At 44.9% G+C, this 20,295-nt stretch overlaps 1 protein-coding gene across 2 annotated transcripts in view; it reads left to right on the top strand.

The window, feature by feature from the left end:
* The window catches only part of CLSTN2 (calsyntenin 2), a gene marked incomplete at both ends in the record, with an annotated part of 546,899 nt that overhangs the window by 431,665 nt on the left and 94,939 nt on the right, over nt 1-20,295 (top strand). For both annotated transcript variants that reach the window (XM_081105871.1, XM_081105872.1), the window contains one exon: nt 2,067-2,216. In XM_081105871.1, coding sequence (XP_080961997.1) covers nt 2,067-2,216 — 150 coding nt within the window. The remainder of the gene's footprint in view (nt 1-2,066; nt 2,217-20,295) is intronic.

Raw genomic sequence — 20,295 nt, 5'->3', positions numbered from 1 at the left:
GAAATAGAATTGTAACAGAAGCAACACGGACGGCTTCTTCCGAGCTATCGAAATGTGCTAAATGGGTGTCTTATCCAGATGTTGCCCTCCCCACGGGATGGTGGGTCCCAACCTTGCCTCTCATGGTGACCCACTGCTGCACATCTGTGCTCTGAATCTTATCCTCACAGGCCTGAAGGTGGTGGTGGCGGCGGAGAAAGTAAATTAGTTTCTCAGACACTTTCATTAAGACAGTTACGGGAGAGGAGCGGCAACAAATTGAGCCCGGGATTGCCGGCCCGTGTGTTTATTTTTCTAGCACAATCAATAGTGTTTGGTCTGCTTAATGTCACACGGATTGTAAACCCTAAGCCTTCCTCTTCTCAGAGATGCATCTTTAGAGAGCCATTTCACTTGAAAGAAAGAGAAAGCTAACACTTTTTGTTGAAAATTCAATCTGATGTCGCTGAAACCTCCTTCTCACGCTTATATTCCGGTGCCTGCACCTGCAGAATCCCTCCCCTGTGATAACTGTAACCACAAATGAGTTTGTTAAGGGACCCCCGAGGGAGTGTTACCTACCCGATTCTGAGCCGTCCCAGACCTGTACGGGCTGCACGCTGACACTGAAACAAATATTTGGGGGGAAATGAAAAGGATTCTGAATACCAGCCACAAGGCCAAAAATACCTCAAACCCATTTTCATTCAGAGATTTTTGACTGACTTTGTCAAAGTAAATCTTACTTCAAATCCGTGGTTGCAGTTGCATTTTTAGAAACAATCCAGAGAAGGTAGCAGAACAAATGATTCGAATGCTTGGTCCAATGTCATGGGCAAGTTCATCCCTCCTCACCACCGCTGGCCTCCACTCCCTCCTCCTCCTCCTCACAGGCACTCACGTTTATTGCACCTGCTCCTGGACTACTGCTGAGTACTGTTTAAGACTGGGTGACTGGTGGATCAACTTGTCTGATCTTTAAAACATTCTGTGACTTTTCTAATTCCCCAGGCTTTCTTGCCTTCGTCCCTGTTATCTCAGTTCACATGAACAATAATCAGTTGGAATGGAAGAAAGCTCATTAGGTAGTTTTCCCTTAGTTTGGATGAAATCTAAAAAATTTGTGTGAGTCAGCCATTCCACATTTGTTTATTTGCTTGTTAGTTTGTTTTGCCTTTAATTTCCACTTTCTTAATTTCACTTCTGGTAAAGGATGATGATAGCATTTGAGTTCTAATTTGCTGTCAGCTCCACCATCAGGGAAAAAAATGCAAGAATGAAATCAGTCTCAACAAAGGAAGACTTGCATCTCTTGGATTCCAAAACTAAAAATTATTCAATGCGTATTGGCCTCTCATTAGTTTCTTGGAACCAAAATGGTATTTTAGCAAAAATCGTCAATTAAAGTTTTGCTTGTTATTTATCAAATATTTATTCCTGAATCATAATCTCACACCCACGGGGATAAAAACACACAAATGGCTCATAAAAAAACGGTTTGGTCTTTCTGGGAAAAGAAAAATGTCTTTGCCACCAGGGCAAGAAATCGGTTATTCTGTGCAGCTTTGCAAGAGAGGTCACACGTTTTCTTATTGATTTTACTTCCTATTTGGTAGCAAAATAATGTGAGAAGAGACAGTGAACATTCCTGGCAATGAGCCCAGATGTTAAAAAATATGTGTCAGGACATTTCTGAATTCCATCTTTTTTCCCAGAGATTTCATGGCAGATGAGCTCTGGGCCTGGCATCAGGGCCGCAGCCGCATGGGGCACTTTGAGAGAGAGTTTTCCAACAACCCATTACTTACACACACAAACCAGTCGGGTCCCAAATGCGTGCTTGGGATTCGAAGCAGCCCTGCCCCACAGCTGGGGTGGCTCCAGTCAACTGATCCTGGAGTCTGCCACCGAGGAACAAGCAGGCTGCGTGTGGAAGCCATGGCCTCCTGTACCCTTGACCTTACCAAGGGGTAGGGCAGGGGCCCATTTCATTCTGGTGGAGGTTGGAGGAGGGGGGAAGGGATGTGGGAGAACTGCAGCGTGCTCAACGTGATCTGAAACAACGCTGAATGTCTCTGTGTCCTCAGGCAACATCAGGAACACGGAGAAGCTGAGCTATGACAAGCAGCACCAGTACGAGATCCTGGTGACCGCCTACGACTGTGGCCAGAAGCCTGCCGCTCAGGACACCCTGGTGCAGGTGGACGTGAAGCCAGTGTGCAAGCCTGGCTGGCAAGGTGGGCCTGCTTTTGTCAGTCGTCTGAGGAAAGGCAGCTGGACCTGGTGCGTGGAAGCTGCCAGACCTATCCTCAAATCGGCATGACTCGGGGCTAGAGGGATTTTTAAAGTGCAGTCACTCTGCTGCAGGAAATAGAGTGGCTGGTTTATTCTGACAGGTCCTAGGGTTATAGTATCTCCGTTGCACAGGTGAGAATGCCCGAGGTAACTTGTCTAAGGTCACATGCTCCGTTTGTCCAGTGTGCTCTTACTCAGATCTCATGGCATCTTTGGATCAATAGTAATTACCCATGGTGCTCAGCAGGTGGCCAGCGAGCCTGTTCACTTTATCGCAGAGTGCTGAGTCGGGCTGGTGCATTTCAAATGTGGCCTCATTACTCAACACCCCGGGCAGGGGGGGCTTGCACAGAGGGCGTCCAGGCAGAGGCTGGAGAGCCACACCCGGACTCTAGGCTAAGGGGTTTCTAAGACGTTGGCTCTGGGAATGGCGAGACAATGCCTCGGATGGAGGATCCGCTCTGTGCTCACTTAGATCTTTAGGGTGCAGGGATAGAACGAAGGACTGGGTTACCCTTGGATGGCGGAGGTTTGTCACCGAGCAAAGGGGAAACCAGGAGGCAAGGCCAGCTGCGTAGATGGTCTTACAGAGAATTGGATGGATGGTGCATGGAATAAGAACGGCTCTAGCAGTGACATTGATGGTTCCGGTGGCAGAGCAGTTACCTCTGGGCTACTATTTTGGCTGCTTGACTGCTCCTGTTTCTGCTTCGTGTGTTGATGTTATGGGAGGCTACTGCTTATCCATGGCTCACGGTGCTTTGTGGAGTCCTCCACTCTGTGGCTGCTGTTTATTGCCTTCCCTAGGTGTGTCTTTCAGCTTCAGGCCCCTGTTATATTTTCTCTCCCTCCCTTCCTCTCTCTCTCTCTCTCTCTCTCTCTCTCTCTCTCTCTCTCTCTCTGTGTGTGTGTGTGTAGGGGGGGTATAGGTGGGTGAATCTTTCATTCTTAAATTCCCTCATAGCGGGTGCAATTCCCTATGTGGTCACTCACATCGCTATGGGGCAGACTGATGCCGGCCACCATCTAGGTCACTGGCCGGACTCCGAATGGTAGTCAGGCATTTATCCCTAATCCAATTTATCAGGGCCAGACTAGCAAGACCTCGGGGTGCAAAGCAAGGGCACCTGGGGTCACGCCCCTCACAAGGCAGCTCTCAAAGTGCTCCTCTGCTGCACAACCTGTCCCCCTTAATCTTTCAACTGGAAAGCTGGGAGGAGCAATAAACCCACCTCTGGACAGAGTTAGGGTCATCTGCCTTTGAACAAAGAGGTGATGAGCTCAGTAAGACACATGAGACATGAAGAACAAAGTGGAGACGTCTGTGTGTCGGTCCGTTTAGGATGAAGCAAGAAACAGAGAAAGAGGGACAGGCAACCGTGACAAGCTGTGTTCCCAACCTCAGGGAGCCTGAGCTCTGTTTGGGGATAATTCACTGAGGACCCTGAGGGCAAGATTCTGTCTCTCTTGTTCACCAGCAAATTCTTCAGGCTTAGCACATATCTGGTCCCGACGTTTAGGTGCTCAAGAAATAGCTGTTGAAGAATAAATGAGCTAGCCGAGTAAAGAACTCCTCTTGTTTTATTTTAAGTTATAAGAACTGGCCCCAGTGAAGGTCTGGCATTTGAAGAGAAAAGCCTGGAAAGAAGATAAAATCTTTCTAAGCATGAAAGAAGCTCACAGGGGGATTTTAAGCAGGAAAAACCAAAGCCAAGCCTCGTCTGGAGAACGGTCCCAATGGCTTTTGTCTTTGATAAATGAGACACCTGTGACTTGGGATTACATTTCTGTAACTGTATTTAAATGTAATTTTCTAACAGAATTGGTGCTTGTTTCAGTGTTAAATGTATGCAAAGAAAAACATTTTAATAACGTTCAGTTCTGTGTGCGAAGGCTGAAGGGCACCTCCCCACTGGTGCACAATGCTCTTTGCGGCTCTAGACAGTGACCTCCTGAAGTGCCCATTCATTGTTGTGTCTCCAGCGCCCAGCACAGGGCCAGACACAATTCAGGTGATTAGCAAGTGTTGAATGGACAAATGGTGAAAAATCATAACTTTCTGCCCTGGCTGGGTTGCTAAGTGGTTAGAGCATCAGTCCACGGACTGAAGTGTCCCAGGTTCAGTTCTGGTCAAACGCATGTACCTCAGTTGCAGACTCAATCCCCAGCCCCAGGGCATGTGTTGGAGGCAACCAATCAATGTGTCTCTCTCCCATTGATGTTTTTCTCTATCTTTACCCTTCCCTTCCACTCTCTGTAAAAATGAATGGAAAAACACCCTAGGGTGAAGGTTAACTATATATGTATATGTATATGTATATGTATATGTATATGTATATGTATATGTATATGTATATGTAGCTTCCTGTGGAACAGAGAAAAGCGGGAAGCAGCAACTCCATGTATCAGTTCACCATGTCAGGCAAAGTGACTCAAGCATGTGTAACATCAGAATCAACCCCTTTAGTTGGCTTCCCTGCCTTAGTCAGCCAGCCTTTGGTGGCAGAAGCTGGCATTGGATTCTGCATCGCGCCCCTCCTCCCTCCAGCTTACCCCTGTACACAGCTATAGGTCCCTCTCCCAGCCATTGTCCCAGCAGGCTTTCAGATCATAGGGCCTCCGGCTTCTTAGGTATGTGGAGGTCAAAGTGCCTCCCTGCCATGCCTATTCCAGCCTCCATATCTACAGGAAAATCTTCTCTCCTTCCAGCATATGGCCCACTTTATTCTTCCACTTGGGCAACCTCATCTCTGACCAATCTTGGGGCCTGTTCTCTCTTCTACCCTTGGCCAGGGCTACAGCCTTGTAGCTGGAAATACATCTTTCTCCAGGGACAAGCAAAGCACCACTTGTCCCAGATGTGTTTCTCGTCTGGCCTCTCTCCCAGCTTTGTAGGGCAAGCTGAGGGAGCCACAGTTTACTGGCTTTCTTTGCTAACTGCAGACGAGGCAGGCTGCTCCTCACTGTAAGAGGTAGCCAGGTCCTGGAGGGAAGATTGGCTCTTTTTGAAGCTGGTGTGGGTGAAGCCTGCACAGTATAGAATAGGAGAAGAGAACAGAGAGGGGAGGCCTTCAGGGCACCAGTGAACAGTATAAGGAAGCCAGTCTGGCTTGGGTTGGGACTGGAGAAAAGTGGGAAGCCAGATTGGAGCGATCAGGGGTAGGGTGGGGTGGGCAGTCAAGATTATGAATGCCAGAGTGGGGAGCTGCAAAGTTTCCAAACTCTAATCAACGGGAAACTCACAGAAGAGAACCCTGATACCCAAGGACCAAAGGTGGCGACTGCATAGAGACTGGTAGGAGGGGCAGAGGTGAGAAGGGGCTGGCTGGGCGCTCACAGACAGCAGCTGAAGTCCTGGAGCGATATCTCAGCTGTGGAGGGGTGCCACTGAACTCTGGGATCTAATGCCCAAGCGGGCCTCCCCAGCAGAGAGCACCAAATCTGAGAAGGTACCCACATAACATCTAGCTGTGAAAAGCAGCAGAGTGCTGCTGCCAGGAAGTGGCAGCTGAAAGTTCGGGTACCCTCTTGAAAGGTCAATGCACAAAATTCCCTGTGGAGCCACCCACCTTGTGCTCTGGCAGAGGGAGGGTGAAGTGGACTGGAGCTGTGAGAGCAGAACCTGGTAAAGGAAAAAGTCACGCAAGTTCAGGAGGCAAAGAGATCCCAAATAAGAAGAACCGGGGATGAGGACACATTTGTAATACCTTAACTAATAATAAAAAAAAAGGAAAAAAAAAAAAAAGAAGAACCCAAACAGACCTACACCCAGACACATCATAATTAAAATGCCAAAAAATAAAGACAAAGAGAAATCTTAAAGGCAGCAAGAGAAAAGAAAACTGTTACCTACAAAGGAGTTCCCATAAGGCTGAAACTTGATTTCTCTTCAAAAACTCTATAGACCAGAAGGGAATGGCATGAAGTACTCAAGGTAAGGAAAGCAAGGATCTGAGACCAAGATTACTATATCCAACAAGGCTTTTATTCAAAATAGAGAGTCAAATAAAGAGCTTCCCAGACAAAAAAAATAAAAGGCTAAAGGAGTTTACCGTCACCATGCCAGTATTACAAGAAATGCTAAAGGGATTGCTGAGATGAAGAAACAGAGAAAGAAACCTAGCCATACAGAATTGAAATAACTATAAATAAGTATCTCTCAATAATAACCGTAAAGGTAAATGGATTAAATGCACCAATCAAAAGGTGTAGGGTAGCTGAATGGATACAAAAACATGACCCAACTATATGTTGTCTACAAGAGACCCACCTCAAAACAAAAGACACACACAGGATGAAAGTGAAGGGATAGAAAAAAAATTTCCATGCAAATGGAAAAGAAAAAAAAAGCTCATATCCGACAAAGTAGACTTTAAAATAAAGGCCATCACAAGAGACAACAAAGGTCACTACATAATACTAAAGAGATCAATCCAACAAGAGGATATACCCCTGGTAAACATATATGCACCCAATATAGGTGCACCTAAATATATTAAACAACTTCTGGAGGACTTTAACAGAGAAGTTGACAACAATACGGACGTAGTAGGGGACTTTCATACCCGTCTGACTTCACTCAACAGATCTTCCAGACAAAAACTTAACAAGAACACAGACTCTAAAGGACACACTGGATCAAATGGATTTAATAGACATTTATAGAACATTTTACCCCAACACAGCAGAATATACATTGTTCTCAAGTGCACATGGATCATTCACAAAGATAGCAGGTGTGCCAAAAGAGGCAGAAGACCACATGTTAGAACACAAAACAAGTCTCTACAAGTTCAAGAATATTGAAATCATATCAAGCATCTTCTCAGATCACAGTGGAATGAAATTAGAAATCAGCTACAGTAAAAACACCCAAAATCATTCAAACACACGTAGGCTAAATAGCATGTTATTAAGCAATGAATGGGTTACCAACAAGATCAAGAAAGAAATCAAAAACTCCCTGGAAACAAATGAAAATGAACACACAACAACCCAAACTCTCTGGGACACAGCAAAAGCAGTCCTGAGAGGGAAGTTCATAGCACTACAGGCATACCTCAAAAAAAAAAAAAAAAAAAAAAAAACCAACAAGAAAAATCAGCAGTAAACTACTTAACTCTACAACAAAAGAACTAGAAGAGAACAAGAAAAACCCAGAGTAAGTAGAAGGAAGGAAATAATAAAGATTAGAGCAGAAATAAATGACATAGAAACTAAAAAAAAAAAAAATCAATGAAACCAAGAGCTGGTTCTTTGAAAGGATAAACAAAATTGATAAACCATTACCCAGACTCATCAAGAAACAAAGAGAGAGGACCCAAATAAATAAAATCAGAAATGAAAGTGGAGAAGTAACCACAGACACCACAGAAATACAAAGGATTGTAAGAAAATGTTATGAACAACTATATGTCAACAAGCTGAACAATGTGGATGAAATAGACAAATTCCTAGAAAAATACAACCTCATGAAACTGAATCAGGAAGAATAAAAAAACCTGACTATGCCAATAACAACCAATGAAATAGAAGCAGTAATAAAAAAATAAAAATAAAAATAAATAAATAAATAAAAACTCCCACAAAACAAAAAAGCCCAGGTCCAGACATCTTAACAGGGGAGTTTTTCCAAACATTCAAAGAAGAACACCTATACTCCTCAAACTATTTCAGAAAATCCAAGAGGAAGGAACACTTCCAAACTCTTTTTATGAGGCGAGCATTATCCTAATTCCAAAACCAGATAAAGACACTACAAAGAACGAGAATTACAGGCAAATATCCCTGATGAACATAGATGCTAAAATCCTCAACAAAATATTAGCAAATTGCATCCAGCAATATATTAAAAAGATAATACACCATGATCAAGTGGGATTTATTCCAGGGATGCAAGGCTGGTACAATATTCACAAATCAATAAATGTGATACACCACATAAACAAATTGAAAGGCAAAAATCACATGATCATATCAATAGACGCAGAAAAGGCATTCGACAAAATCCAACACCCATTTTTGATAAAAACTCTCAGCAAAGTTGGAATAGAGGGAGCATATCTCAACATGATAAAGGCCATATATGACAAACCTATGACCAACATCATTCAATGGGCAAAAACTAAAGCCATTTCCCCTAAGAACAGGAACAAGACAGGGATGCCCACTTTCACAACTCCTGTTTGACATAGTACTGGAAGTTCTAACCATAGCGATTAGACAAGAAGAAGAAATAAAAGGCATCCAAATTGGAAAAGAAGTAAAACTGTCCTTATTTGCAGGTGACATGATAATGTACATAGAAAACCCCGAAGACTCCATCAAAAAACTACTAGACTTAATAAATGAATTCTGCAATGTAGCAGGATACAAAATTAACACCCAGAAATCGATGGCTTTTTTTCTACACCAATAATGTACTCACAGAAAGAGAAACTAAAAAAAAAAAAAATCTCATTTACCATTGCACCAAAAAAATTAAGATACCTAGGAATAAACTTAACTAAGGAGGCAAAAGACCTGTACTTGGTAAACTACAGGACATTGAAAAAAGACATAGAGGAAGACATAAACAAATGAAGAACATACCATGTTCATGGATTGGTAGAATCAGCATCATTAAAATGTCCATACTACCCAAAGCAATCTACAGATTTAATGCAATCACCATTAAAATACCAATGCATATTTCAAAGATCTAGAAAAACTCTCCAAAAATTCATCTGGAATAAAAAAAAGACTCTGAATAGCCACAGCAATCCTGAAAAAGAAGAACAAAGTTGGAGGGATCACAATACCAGATGACAAGCTATATTACAAAGCCACTGTTCTCAAAACTGCCTGGTATTGGCACAAGAACAGGCATATAGACCAATGGAACAGAACAGAGAACCCAGAAATCTACCCAAGCCATCATGCTCAATTAATATTTGACAAAGGAGGCAAGAGCTTACATTGGCGTCAAGATAGTCTCTTCAATAAATGGTGTTGGGAAAATTCGACAGATACATGCAAAAAAATGAAACTAGAATACCAACTTATACCATACACAAAAATAAACTCAAAATGGATAAAGGACTTAAACATAAGATGGGAAACCTTAAAAATCTTAGAAGAAGACATAGGCAGCAAAATCTCAGACATATGCCAAAGCAATTTCTTTACCAATACAGCTCCCAGGGCAATGGAAACTAAAGAGAAAATAAACAAATGGGACTACATCAAAATAAAAAGCTTCTGCACAGCAAAAGAAACCATCAACAAAATAATAAGAAAGCCCACTGCATGGGAGAACATATTTACCAATGTTATCTTCGATAAGGGCATAATCTCCAATATTTACAAGGAACTCATACGATATAACAAAAGGAAGATAAATAATCCAAAAAAAAAAAATGGCAAAGGACCTAAATAGACACTTTTCAAAAGAGGACATTCAGAAAGCTAAGAGACATATGAAAACATGTTCAAAGTCACTAATCACTCAAGAGATGCAAATCAAAACAACAATGAGATACCATCTTACACATGTCAGAATGGCTATCATCAGCAAATCAACAAATGACAAGTGCTGGCGAGGTTGTGGAGACAAAGGATCCCTCTTGCACTGCTGGTGAGAATGCAGACTGGTGCAACCACTGTAGAAAACAGTATGGAGTTTCCTCAAAAACTTAAAAATAGAACTCGCACTTGACCCAATAATCCCACTTCTAGGAATATATCCCAAGAAATCAGAAACACCAATCAGAAAGGATATATGTACCCCTTTGTTCATAGCAGCACAATTTACAATAGCTAAGATTTGGAAACAGCTTAAATGCCCATCAGCAGATGAGTGGATTAAAAAACTGTGGTACAGCTACACCATGGAATACTATGCTGCAGTAAAAAAGAAGGAACTCTTACCATTTGCAACAGCATGATGAACCTGGAGGGCATCATGCTAAGCGAAATAAGCCGGTCAGAGAAAGATAAATATCACATGATCACACTCATTTGTGGAATATAATGAACATAAACTGATGAATAAAAGTAGAGCCAGAGGGGGAAAAAATTTAGAATATAACAGAAGTAATCCTGTTATTTGCAGATCTTTAATATTTCCTACAACTTTTGTGATATCATACTATGTTAGCACAGTTTTGGTAATATTATTATACTTAAAATCCTTTTTTTCTTGAAATATTAATGTTTATTGCATGTAATATTATATTTAAGATAATTTTTCTTGAATAATTATTAATTGCATGTCACATTATCTTTAAAATTGTTTTTCTTGAGATATTGTTTATTGCACGTAACATTATTATATTTAAAATCATTTTTCTTGAAATAAAAAAAGTATAAAAAGGTCCCCAAACTCCTCAGCCCACCTGTGAGTGACAGGTCTGCAGGCAGGTGCCAGGTGTAATTGTCCAGAACAGAGGTTCCTTCCTGAGCTGACTTCTCACAGGCAACCAGAGTCACCAAGCAAACGCAGTTTGGCAGTTCAAATTCTTGTACCTGTTCCAAGTCATTTCCCTACGGCAGGAGGGGGCTTCAGCCCATGAAAGCAGTCCATCATGTTCCGGAGCCTCTTGTCTCCTTGAGAATTCCCAGTCAGCACCGCTTCTCCCGCCAGCTGCCTCAGAGGACCAAGTGGTCCTGCTACAACTAGAGCCTTCTAGGGGCTTGATAAGATGCCAGTCAAGCCCAGGCCAGTGGCCCCATTTTCCAGCCCAGCCTTTCCCAGCATCCTGCTGGCCTCCCCCCCCCACCCCCTTTGCATGGATAGGCATCCCAGACCCTGGCTCTGCTGCCCCCTGCCTTTTATATCTTGGCAAAAGCATCTCTGCTCAGGCTATGGTTTTCCATTCTCTGTCTCCTTTTATGGATTGGTCGTACCTTCCCTGAAACAGTTTGAGTTCCCTGAGGGCAGAACCATGCTTCTCACAGCCCCTGGTACTCGCTAAACCTTCCATCCATCACATGAGCATAAATTAAAAGCTCACTTACCAGCATCACTCACCAATGACAGAGTGGGGCTCATTGGGAGGAGAAAAGCTTTGCACCCAGAAAATGACCCCAGGGTGTCACACATGTGCCGTCTTTGTCTTCTAGGAGTTTGGTCTAATCTGCATTCTGAGATTATGATTCTGATAAGTGAACTCTGCAGGGTTAGGTGGAGTTTTGTCCAAGAGAACGTCACTCCCATTCTCAGTTGCCCAGAGTCCCCAGAGTATCACCTAGACCTGTGTGAGTCGGAGGGGGAAGTGAATCGCTTTGTTGTGTCCTGAGCTTTGAGAACCATGGTATCCCTGTCACCCGTTCAAGGAGATGGAAGGTCATAGTGAGAACAGGAAGAGGTGCGCCTGCAGCTGGCCACATGCTCTATGCCAGGAGTCCGGGTTTGCAGTCTTCTTGGTGTCGGTTCCCTTCTGCCAGGCAGTAATAAATGCCCAAGCCAGGGCCCCTTGTGCTCTGAGGACCATCCTTCAGGAAGCGCAGAGCATCACAGAGGACACAGTGCCCTCGGAAAGACTGCGCAGCAACAGCAGCGGTGGGACCCAATGGAGATGACCCTGCTGACCCCTCCTTATGGGGCCACAGATTGCGTCAGAGGATCCTTTGTAATTCAGTTGCTACTTTGGGCGGTTTTGTTTGTCTGGTTATGTTACGTTGTGTTATGTTATGGTATGGTATGGTATGTTATGTTATGTTATGTTTGTTTTGTTATGTTAGTTATGAGATACATACCTCCTTTATGCCTTCCTTTATTGTTTTTTACAGTCCCTTGGCCCATCTCTTTCTAGGTTTTAAGCTGGAAACTTTGTCTTTACAATACTTACTTAGTATATGCCCCCTTTTATTGTTGCAAGTCAGATTTTGTGTTTATTACCTGTCCCTGCCAGTTTAGACCCAAAAAGCAGTATTCTACCCTCCCTTTATGCAGAGACAATTCCCCTTTAAAGAACCACTTCAGACTTTGCTCGTGGCCCTTCACCACTTCCTTCCCAGACACGTTGCCGGCTGGACATCCAGTCCCACTGGTCTCAAGGTTCCCCTATCAAGAATCAGCTCTCCAGCCCAGCTGGCATGACTCAGTGGTTGAGTGTTGACAGGAGGTCATGGTTGGATTCCTGGTCAGGGCACATGCCCAGGTTGTGGGCTTGATCCCCAGTGTGGGGCATGTAGGAGGCAGCCGATCAATGATTCTCTCTCATCATTGATGTTTCTGTCTATCTCTATCTCTCTTCCTCTCTGATATCAATACAAATATTTTAAAAAATAGAAGTATCAGCTCTCCAGATTCAGACTCCTGCAGAACCTCATTTCTGCCTGCCTGCCTCGTCCCTGAGCATGATCCCGAGGCAATCATTACACCTGGCCCAGCACCAGGTCACCCAGTACCACCAGCTCCCAGGGACTCTCCCACAGACCAACTCCTGTTCTTGCCACCTTCACAGTAAGGTGTCTCATTTCCAGTAGAAAGAAAAGGAGACAGTCACACAATTGAACCATTTCTTCTCTGTTCTTTGGATGTGAGTAATTCTGATGTGTCAGATGGTCTCAGTGCTTGTTCCATTCCAGGAATCGGGCCTTCTTTAGGAAGGAGGCGGGGTGTCATTTAGAAAAGAGCTTCTCAAACCTAAATGTGCACCTGAGCACCTGGTGTAATGCAGATTCTGACTTGGAAAGTCTGGGGTAGGTCTGGATGTTGCTGGTCCGTCCACACAGAAAATGTTTCCCACGCCCCTACAGGGCATCTAACACTTTTGTGTTGAAAGGATAGCGGCATGAAAGCTCTGGTTGAGATGAATTTTCCCTTAGTCATCTGCATTGGGAGATCATTGAAGTTGACACACATTACACTTGGGAAATATTTTCGTAGTGAATTTATTAACTCTTTACTGAAGGCCCACTGTGTGCTGAAGATGGGATAGAGGCACACCAACCTACCAGGGCTCATAATTTAGAAGGACATGATGGCAATGCTGAGGACATCAGCAGGATACAAAATTAACACCCAGAAATAGATGGCTTTTTTTATACACCAATAATGAACTCACAGAAAGAGAAACTAAAAAAAAAAAAAAAAAAAAAAAAAAATCTAATTTATCAGGGCCTTCCAAGGGATGCACCTGGGCCAAATCTGGAAGCTAATAGTTTCAGTGCAAAGAGGAAGGGTGTTGCACACGAGGGAGCAGATGTCAGCAAGGCGGGCATTCCGTCATATGGCCCAGGTATGGAGAGAAGATGGCTATTGGGGACGAGATCATGGAGGGGGGGCCTCCTGAGTTACCCCAAGGGCAGTGGGGAGCCCAGAGCTTTCATGCCTAAGCATGGTGAGGGCCTACTGGGATGCAGAAATCCGGGCAGGGAGACCAGCTGAAAAGGATGATTGCTCCTGAGTGCACTTTTAGTAGGAGCACTTCTAAAGTCCCATATTTTTCCAAAACCAATTCAAAGTGCTGCTCAGCAAAGGAGGCTAATTTCATGAGACTCTGTAGACAAGGAGATAGGTCGGCAGTCAGGCATGTCTGAGGTAGAAAAGACCCCTGCTAAGCCTTGTCAAGTGTATTTCCCAGTCCCCTCTACAGCTGTCCACCTGTCCACCTCCCAGCCAAGGAGAAAAAGCCCAGGTCCTCGGGGTCAGACGGCTGCACCCTGCCCTTTCCAAAAGTCAGACCAATTATTGATCAAGTGCACTGAAGAGCTGGCTGGGGTTTTACTAGAGGAAAGGCATTGATTTTGAATCATAGGGTGATAAGCCCAGGAAGGTGCCCAGCTTTGGTGAGAGGAACAATTGAGCAGGGATCAGAGGTGCAGCTGGGTCCATCAGGTTTCATGATGATGTTACCCTTCTGCAGGTGGATGCGTGGGGACTTGGCCAGAAAGACAGAGGAGAGAACCCCCAGTTCTCTCCTTCACTGTCCTGCCGGGTATCCAAGATCCCACCATTAGGGTACCAACATTTTGTTCTAGAGCAGTGGTTCTCAACCTTCTGGCCCTTTAAATACAGTTCCTCATGTTGTGACCCAACCATAAAATTATTTTCATTGCTACTTCATAACTGTAATGTTGCTACTGTTATGAATCGTAATGTAAATATCTGATATGCAGGATGGTCTTAGGCGACCCTTGTGAAAGGGTTGTTCGACTGCCAAAGGGGTCGCAACATTACAGTTATGAAGTAGCAACGAAAATAATTTTATGGTTGGGTCACAACATGAGGAACTGTATTTAAAGGGCCAGAAGGTTGAGAACCACTGTAGAAGATGATTTCCAACTAATATGCAAATGCCGCCGGCAGGAGCCACTATTAAGCCAAGGGCCTGCAAAGGAAAATCACAAGTCAAATCTAGTTGACCACCTGTTTTTGTACAACTGTGAGCTAAAAAAAAAAAAAAAATGCTTTTTACAGTTTAAGTGGTTTTAAAAAATCAAAAGAAGAATCATATTTTGTGGCACATGAATATTATATGAAATTCAAATGTTAGTGCCCATAAATAAAGTTTTATTGGCACACAGCCATGCTCATTTATTTACATACTAGAGGCCCAGTGCATGAATTCATGCACAGGTGGGGTCCCTCAGCCTGGCCGGTGATCAAAGCCTATTGGTGGGCCGGGGGAAGGGACCCCAGGAGGTTGGCTGTGGGAGCGCAGTGACCACCAGGGGACAGCTCCTGCATTGAGCAGACACTCATTGCAGGAGCTGTCCCCTGGTGGTCAGTGTGCATCATAGCAACTGGTCGAGCAGTCGTTCTGGTCGTTCGGTCGTAACGGTTGCTTAGGCTTTTACACTTGATCTTAGCCAAAGGGCGGAAGAGATGTTTAGGCTTTTATATATATAGATTAGCTCATGGCTGCTTTGACACTACCACAATAGAGCTGAATAGTTTTGACAGAGAGCAGATGGCTTTCAAAGACTAAATATTTACTATCTAGTCCTTTACAGAAGTTTGCTGACAACTGCATGAAGCTATTATTTTCCACTGACACATTCATGAGAAGTAGTTTATTGGAGTACCTAGCACAGCCAAGAATGAATGGACATCAAATGGACATATGTAGATAGAGGCAAAAGAGTATAAAGTTTAAGGCAATTTTAGCATATCTTACAGGTGATGAAAACTTAGGCTAAGAGTGATTGAGTGACTTTCCCAAAAGCTAACCACTGGTAAATGGCAGAGATAGAATTCAAATTCATGTCAGTCTATCCCAGAGAGCACCAAGGTATCAGGAGGAAGAAGGATCGAACAAGGAGGTTGGGAATTCCCGAAGGAGCATGTAACCAGCTTCAACAACGCATCTCAGAAAAGACACAACCTGTGTGCCCGTAGGCAACATATTTAACCTCTCAGTCACCTTATCTATAAAATGGCAATGAAACTTACCTTGAAAGGGTAGCAAGAGTTGAATGAAAAAAGTAGCACCTAAGAGGTGCCCTAACATTCATTCTCTTTCCTTCCACCCCCCACCCCCACCACCAACTCACATCCCCTATTGAACCTGGCCTAGTGCACTATCCCCTTGAAATTATAACTTTTAGAAATAATCCCATGCTTGTAGACTGCCTGCTCTCAGATACTATTTGCCTGAACCTAGAGTTGCCTCTGGTTATCTTATGGGTCAGAGAAACAAAACATGAGCCTGAGACTTGGGTGTTAAGCTTCAAACCCAAAGATTCTGGAGACTTCCTTCCTCTTGACTCTCCTCCTCATCAATGTTTTCTCCTTTCCTGTGTCTCCCTTCCCTACCTTCCTCTCCCCTTCCCTTTCATTCCCTCCCCGTTCTTGCTCTGGCTCCTTCCCCCTCCCTTTTATCCCAAGCATAGCCCTGAACCCAACACTGGAGAAGGCAATGGGGTGTGGGGTGTGGGAGTTAATACAAAGTGGTGAAGGTGGAGCTGGGTGTGGGGTAGCCCTTAGCTCCATCATGATCCACAGGCTTTGCTGAAACGGCTTCCCTGGCTGACCTAGGCTACCTCAGTTTAAAGAAGATCCTTAAAAGGATTGTTAAGAAGGCCACAAGATGTTCTAGGTATGGAAGTGCTCTACAAAATGTAAATCACTGTACAAAGACACACACACACACACACACACACACACACACACACTGAAATCCATAGAATTGGGTATGGCTGTGTGGTTTGACCATCAGGTCCTTGGTGTTGGAGCTTAAGACTGGAACTAAAAGGAGACGGTGGGCTGGGTAGAACGAGCACAGTCCAGGGCCTGGGACCCAGGCCTCAGTCCCAGCTCAGCTCTGCCCCAGTCTGCAACCTTGGGAAAGTCTCTCCTGACAGGTCCAGCTTCCCCAGCAGAAAACGGGACAATGCGGGCTTCTTGTGAGGACAAGATGAAAAGCTGCGAGCAGCTCTTTTTAGTTCCCTTGATTTTGATGCTTAAAGTCACAAAGGAGAAGTTTTCCTGAAAACAAAACACTGAGGCCTGAATTCCATTAACTCCACACTGACCCAGGCAGGTGGTCTGGGTTTGCTCAGATCTGCCAGGCGAGCCCCGTGTTCCTGGCTGTGGCCTCGTGGGGCCCTCCTCCGTGAAGTACGACCTCTTTGGCATCACTAACATCCCCGATCATTAAGGGGAAAAAACAGCCTGTGTGCACGATGCTGATTTACCTACTCGGCGGCGACTTAATGTGCTTAAAGACCTGCTGGATAAAAGCGCCCAAGCTCCAGCCTGCTTCCACCTGCCCCTGTGGCTCCGGTGTGAGCCCTGGGCTCAGATCATCTCAACCCTGAGGAGGATGTGTGGGTGGACTGCTCACCTCAAAAGGTACTCAAGCACAACGTAGTCACCACTGACAGTTTCCACTGTTTGCCAGGCCCCGTCTGAGGGTGTTGTATGCACGCTCTCGTTTACTGTTCACCACACCGGAAAGTGGTTATTTCCCCACTTTGCAGATGAGAACAGTGAGGTTAAGACTCTTGCCACACAGCTAGTAATACGCAGGGGCAGCAGCAACCCCACTCCTGTCCGTCTGCAGACATGGAGCTCCTGCCCTTTCACCTGCAATGCATCTCAAGGCAAAGGAGGACGCACACCGGCCATCTTTTGAGACCATTGGAGGAAAGCTATTTTGAGGAAAATTCTTCAGTTAGAATCCTTCCCTCGTGTTATGAAGAAAATGTGTCATTGCACGGCAGGGCAGCCTCGAGAGAGAGGTGTGGTTGGGGTGTCACTCTGCCCCACAAGCCACAACTGGGACCAGCTTTCATTCAGGATAGAATAGCCATCCCTCGGGCTTCTTCCCTCTTTGGGGACCAGGAAGGGGTTGGGGCTTGCTTATGGACACACATGGCGAGAGGTAGAACCACAGCTGGTGTCAGGTCTCCTGACTCAGAACCCCACTCTCTACCCTATCTCTCTGTGGACCTGGGTCGGCCCCTGAGCCTCATGTGCTCAGCCTACTGCCTCTTCCACTGACAGTTCTTGCAAATATTTGCAGCCAGGTAGAGTTTATCCCTGCAGGGAGTCAGCAAAGGATAGGGCTTCAGAGGGCTTGCTCTAAAGCCGGAAATATCAGGGTTCAAACTCAGGTTCCATCATGCAAGGAATAGCTCAGTGCTGCCAGTGAGGGAACTGAAGGAGAAGAAATTGAAGATACTAAAGTCAGTTTAGGAGTCAGGCCAGCCTTTCAGTGCCATGTGCTGGCTGCGTGCCTTTGAGCAGGTTTGACTTCTCAGCCTCAGCTGTCTCCTTAGTGAAATGGCCCTCCTACCACCTTTCCTCAGGCAAATTGATAACACCTGTAAGAGGCCCAGCGAAGCGTCCTTAAATGGAGGTTTTCTCCCTGCTCTCTGCATGGCTGGGTGGTGTCAGCTTAGAAACCAATATCACCACCTGCACACCCCAGACACGGGTTCTAGTGATGAATGTGACCCACAGCAGGCCACCCAGCTCTCCTTGCTGCACTCGCCCTCAATTAAAGTGGGCAGGACACTGCCTCCGTCTCCCCACATGGATCTCCAAGACATTTCTCTCTTCAAATGGCTCCTGGTGGGTAGAAGGACAGACTGGACAGTGATGAGGCAGCTCAGGTCTGCCAGGGAGCCCTGGATTCCCAAGGTTGAGTGTATTACGAGCCTTAAAATGCCAGTACAGGGGCTTGGAGCATTGATCCCACTCTAACCACTCGGCGGGACAGCTGTGCTCACAGCACAGCAGAGAGGCTCGCAAAGCTGCATTCAATTCAAGGAACTTACCTCTGCAGTTCATCTGTGCCAGGTGGGAAGGAGTCCCGGATGAGGGCAAGCAGGTGAACCACTCATTCCAGGACCGGAAGTCAGGGCAGTGACCAGGCAGGCAACCCAGGAGCTGTGAGAGCAGAGAGCAGGGGCTCCTGACTCTGTAGAAAACCTTCCCAAAGGGGGTGGCACTGAAGCTGAGATCTGAGGGCATCAGTGCACTGCACCAGGTGCACTGAGGGGTGCGGAGGAGGCCACAATGGGAAAGGGCAGGGAGAAATATCCACGGGAGAGCGGCACCTTCCAGGAATCGGTGTGTGTCCCTTGATCAGAGGTAAATGGACTTAACGTTTGTCTTTTGTCTCCTTGTCTGTTTTCATGACTGATGTGGTGAGATTTCCAGTGCAGACAGTGCATGAAGTAGACAGAACTTTCCAGAGAGATTCTGTAGGGCTGTGGGCATAATAACCTGGCTTCACCAAAGGTGGCAAGGCGGGCCTGAGTGGGGGGGCGGGGAGGGGGTGTCCTTCTGCCTGCCTCTCCGTGGAGCCCAGCCAGCCTGAGGTCCAACTGCCTTCAGACAAATATCTTCTCCCAATGTGGGGTCCTGGGCCGGGAGACTGGTGTCCACTGGTCAGGCCAGACAGAGCAAGGCTTTGCCCTGGGTGCAGCAGGCATGGACAAGCGGGCTCCAGCAGAGGTGAAGGCTCAGGGAGGCCTATGGGGCCGGCAGCTGCCCAGTCTCACTGTAGGCGAATGCCGGGCACCTGTCTGGGGCCCCTGGAAGCTAGTACACTGAGAGAGGACTCACGTCTTTACTTTTTTATCAATTTATTTTCCAATTACAGTTAACATACAATATTATATTAGTTCCAGGTGTACAACATAGTGATTAGACACTTATATAACTTACAAAGTGGTCACCCCTATAAGTCTAGTACCCATCCAACACCACACATAGTTATTACAATTTATTGACTATATTTCCTATGCTATACTTTACATTTTCATGATTGTTTTTAAAACTGACATTTGAACTTTAATTGACAATAATTTGACATTAATCCCTTTCACCTTTAACATCCATTCCTCCAAACCCCCTCCCATCTGGCAACCATCAGCTTGTTCTTTGTATCAGTGAATTTGTTTGTTTTGTTTCTTCATCTGTGTTTTAGCTTTCCCATATGGTATTTGTCATATGGTATTTGTCTTCCTCTGTCTGACTTATTTCATTTAACCTAATAACCTCTAGGTTTATCCATGTTGTTGCAAATGGTAAGATTTCATTCATTTTTATGGCTGAGTAATATGCCATTGTATGTGTGTACAACATCTTCTTTATCCATTCGTCTATCCATGTACACTTAGGTGGCTTTCATATCTTGACATTGTAAGTAAAGATGCAATGAACATAGGCGTGCATATATCTTTTCAAATTAGTGTTTTGGATTTCTTTGGATAAATACCTAGTATTTATCCAAATACTGGGTCATATGATAGTTCTATTTTTAATTTTTTGAGGAACCTCCATACTGTTTTCCACAGTGGCTGGGCCATTTGCAATTCCACCAACATGTGTGAGGGTTCCCTTTTCTCCACTTCCTTTCCAACACTGTTGTTGATTTTTTGATGATAACCATCCCGATGGGTGTGAGGTAACACCTCATTGTGGCTTTAATTTGCATTTCCCTGATGATTAGTGACAATGAGCATCTTTTTATAAGTCTATTGGCCATTTACATGTCCTCTTTGGAAAATGTCTATTCCTGCTCATTTTTTCTTTGATTTGTTTGTTGGTTAGGTGTTGAGTTGTATGAGTTTTTTATA

The sequence above is a fragment of the Myotis nattereri genome (genome assembly GCF_964212035.1).
Source record: "Myotis nattereri genome assembly, chromosome: 14".
Lineage (NCBI taxonomy): Eukaryota > Metazoa > Chordata > Mammalia > Chiroptera > Vespertilionidae > Myotis > Myotis nattereri.
The sequence above is the reverse complement of the archived record's forward strand: the minus strand, read 5'-3'. Positions and strand labels throughout refer to the sequence as shown.